Below are 3,735 nucleotides of genomic sequence, written 5' to 3' on the forward strand. Positions count from 1 at the left end.
AATCACACAAGATGTAGTAAAGCAATTCTCCTTTAAAATGGATTTACCCATTCCCAGATTAATTTTGCAATTTTAGAAGGATCTTTATGTTTACAAGCTTCTTATTATGTCTTTTCAAACTGATGGACAGCTAATGAATACAATTTTTAAAGTGACACACACAGGAAGAAACCAGTTTGGAGGCAAAGAAGCACTTTCTAGCGAATCACCTCAATCTAGAGCAATATGAACCATATTTCTGTACTATCCTTTTTCCATAGTTGTACATACAAAGCACACCAAAATTATTACATCCATTCTGTTCAAATTGCAAAGAACTACCAATTTCAACACACCCACATGAAGACATGGAAAAATTAAGTCTGAAAGCAATTACCTGTAAATGCAGGATCAAGCTCCAGGCATTCTAGAATTTGGCATTCTAAAACTGTGTGCTAAAACATCACATATTTTAGATTAATTTATTAAAGTACATCCACTTCTGTAGATATTAACAAGCGCAGGAGTAACTGCGTTGCTGAGTGCCTCCAGTTCTTTATGTCTGTGCTATAGGAGGAGAGGCATCTGCAGACCAACTTGTAAATGACTGTTAATGGGGAGCCATAATCCATCTGTACGGCTATGGAAAAAGCTCTGGCAGACTTTGTGCCAACACTGACTACTACAGGACTTCTGACAGTTACCAAGTATGACATGAGTAATAAGGATATACTGTAGTAGAATACTCACATTTCAAACTCAGTTTTTCTTTTAGAAAGAGTCACAGTGAAACTTTAGTTGGTAGTGATAGGAAAAATCTTAACTGAAGTGATCAGAATTGCTTTAAGAATTCTAGGCAGCTTTCTTTAAATACTTACTGCATGTTCCAGCACAGCGTGAGCTATTTCATGTCCCAAAATGAAAGACAGCTGATGAATATCAGAAACTGCGTTTAGCAATCCAGTGAAAACAAACACTTCGCCATTCTGTAAACAGAGTGCAAATTAAGCAGAAGACACAGAAATAAAATACCGTTTCAATATAACTAATAATTTTTGTATTGGGTTCAACTTACAGGAAGCACAAAAGCATTTACACCTGGTTCATCTACCACGTGGATAACCCACTTGAGTGCTGAGACTTGGGGGATGTCCTTATTGCTTTCAGATAAATGGCCAACAACTCTTTCCACAACCTGATAGCGCGCATCTGTCTCGGGTAACATTTTACTTTTGAATTCCTCCATCCACTGAAAAAAAAAAATTAAAGTCATTGATTGCCATGCAGAACAAACACGCAGTAAATGATTAATTGGTAAACTAATTTAGTGGCGACACACAACTTAGTTAAATCTAAGTTTTAATACATTTTTCTTCCATATAGCCAACACCAATACATCAGAGTTCAGGCTTTCAGGCCCACAAGTTAAGGATTAACTTAAAAGGAAGCAAACAACCACAGATCAAAGACAGTATAAACTTGGTCCTACAGCCTCCTGTATCTGGTATTTTCCTAATGCACTGTGAAGTTTGGAATCACAATTTGGCAAACCTGTCTATAGCCTGCTTAATTTGCACCTGAATTTATAATTTTTCTGCATCTGTGTATTTCTGTCATAGTTTGTAAGGCGAACAGATTTATACAAAAGATGTAATTTGAATATATCCCTGTGCTTCTGTCCTTAACTCACATACTCTGTCAGACAGGAATACAATGTCATTTGCAAATGGATTATCAAGTTTCACTGGCTTTAGACCAGAAAAAGTCACGAACTCAAAGGTACAGAAATTAGTGCAATGGACAGTTTGAAAGAAAGCAATTAAAGAAAAATGAGCTGATCCAATGAAAAAAGAAAAAAAGAAGCAGAACTGAATGCAGGTGGAGAGTATTACCTTACAAAGTGACAGCTTAGAAGGGAGGACTTTAAACAAGTGCCAAAGGATGCTCAGCACGGATAATGAGACAGATCTCAGCATATACCTATTAGCTATGCATTTATTGCTTCTACCAGACTTCTGTATTTCTTGTTATATTACAGTAACACAGGTAGAAAAGTTTGCTACACACATGCAATGTACTCTTTAACTATCACGTGCCCTGAGTGGCTTGCAGACAGAAAGAGAACTCTTAAAAAGGACAGAGACAAGAGGAGGGGGTAACTGATGGGCAGGGCACGCTCTGCAGGGTCCGGGGCACGAAGCTCAGAACTTATCAAGGACACCACAACGTTTCTTTGCCCATCTCATTAACTGGACCATCTCATCACTAAAAAAGAGCATTAACAGTTTTAGAGTACTTTTAATTTTTCCTCAAAATCTTACCATATTATATTCCAATTGTGACAGTTCCTTAAAATGTTCTTTTCCAAACACCAACAGTCGAGTGCGCCCAGTGATGGGTGTCTCCACCAAGTGAGTAAAATAAAACACAATAAATAAAACTCCTAAGCTACTGACACCCAGAAGTATCTTCCATTTATTTTTTCTTGCACTTTCTTTAAAAAGCTCCCGTTTATTAGGAGGAAGCGCCTTCCACCATTTTCTTATGCTCCTGTAAGATACAAACGGAGTTAGCACATAGTTAAGAAATAATCTGTTAGTGTCTGCCCTTGCTGTATTATCCATATTCTCTTCCTCTAGAGAGGAAGTAAGAAAGTATTTTACCTGCCGAGAATGATAGCAAACAACTTCTGAGCTGGCTTAACAATAATCCAGAAAAGAGGAACTGGTGCAGCCTGAAATGATGGTGATGTGTGAAAAGACCTGATGATCTGAATGTTCCAAGCACAAAAATGATGTGGGAGTTGTCCCACAGAACTGGTCTGGAGGGACGCGATCTTCTTCTCCAGCAGCCGAGAAGACTGCAAGCAAAACGTTCCCGAACTGTGGTGTGCATTCTTGTACACTTCTGTATTTGGGATATTGAAGAGACACCTCAGTCCTTTACTGATGAAACTTCTATAAGAGTCAGGATTTCCAGTCAAAAAACAGTTTCTAGTATTTCCACTCAAATCCAGCCTTTGGCATCTATCTAGTGAACAACTGACTTGAGTTTGACAACATCCTGCGTAAGACCTAAAAAGATTATTGCACTTTCCCTGCTTGGTCAAAGAAGCCAAACGAAAGAAAATACAGTTCCTGCCCGACAACTTTAGACCACAGATGATATTCATAACTTCTTTGGTTGGTTACCCTGAAACAAAGAAAAAAAAATAGCAGAGAGGTATTAAGAAAACTACCCAAACACAAAACCCTGAAACATTACGTCATTTCATCTGAACAGATACCATGCATCTGTTTGCCAACATTGCACAAAAAAAGTCAGTTACAGTTTTGAAGTACCAATCTGCTTTCGACTGTGAAAAGGTCAATGCCTTGTATCACTGAATAAAACAAAGTGTGATTCTTTAAAACTATTATTATGCTTTTATTACCACCAGATCAGGAAGACTGCAGGTATCCCTTGTGGAAGCCATGTGTGCATCACCACCTTCCTGTGCTGGGCTCCTTGCTACCGGTGCCACTCACACACACTGAGGAACACCAGGATCTATTGATCATTTTGCAAACACTTTTCTGTTGAACGCAGGGTGTGTATTTGCTACACCCGGCCGAGAAACAAAGTAACAGAGGGAAACTAAGTATCTCCCAGCCCGTAGCTTCCTATTCCCGGGCCATGGAAACGGCAGTGCCCTCCTCCTGGGCAGGCCCCCGCAGCCGGCCGGCCAGTTTATCCCCCCATGCCCGTCATTTTCTC

The 3,735-nt window shown here is 39.3% G+C and overlaps 1 protein-coding gene across 1 annotated transcript in view; it reads right to left on the reverse strand.

Annotated features, from left to right (window-relative positions):
- The window catches only part of OMA1 (OMA1 zinc metallopeptidase), an 18,728-nt gene extending 15,577 nt beyond the window's left edge, over positions 1-3,151 (reverse strand). Inside the window, exons 1-4 of the mRNA XM_010184986.1 lie at positions 2,643-3,151; positions 2,301-2,529; positions 1,055-1,228; positions 858-965 (exon numbers count right to left, since the gene is read on the reverse strand). Coding sequence (XP_010183288.1) covers positions 858-965; positions 1,055-1,228; positions 2,301-2,529; positions 2,643-3,151 — 1,020 coding nt within the window. The remainder of the gene's footprint in view (positions 1-857; positions 966-1,054; positions 1,229-2,300; positions 2,530-2,642) is intronic.
- Between the last annotated feature and the right edge of the window lie 584 nt (positions 3,152-3,735).

The sequence above is a fragment of the Mesitornis unicolor genome, unplaced genomic scaffold (genome assembly GCF_000695765.1).
Source record: "Mesitornis unicolor isolate BGI_N332 unplaced genomic scaffold, ASM69576v1 scaffold52305, whole genome shotgun sequence".
In the NCBI taxonomy this organism is placed as follows: Eukaryota; Metazoa; Chordata; class Aves; order Mesitornithiformes; family Mesitornithidae; genus Mesitornis; species Mesitornis unicolor.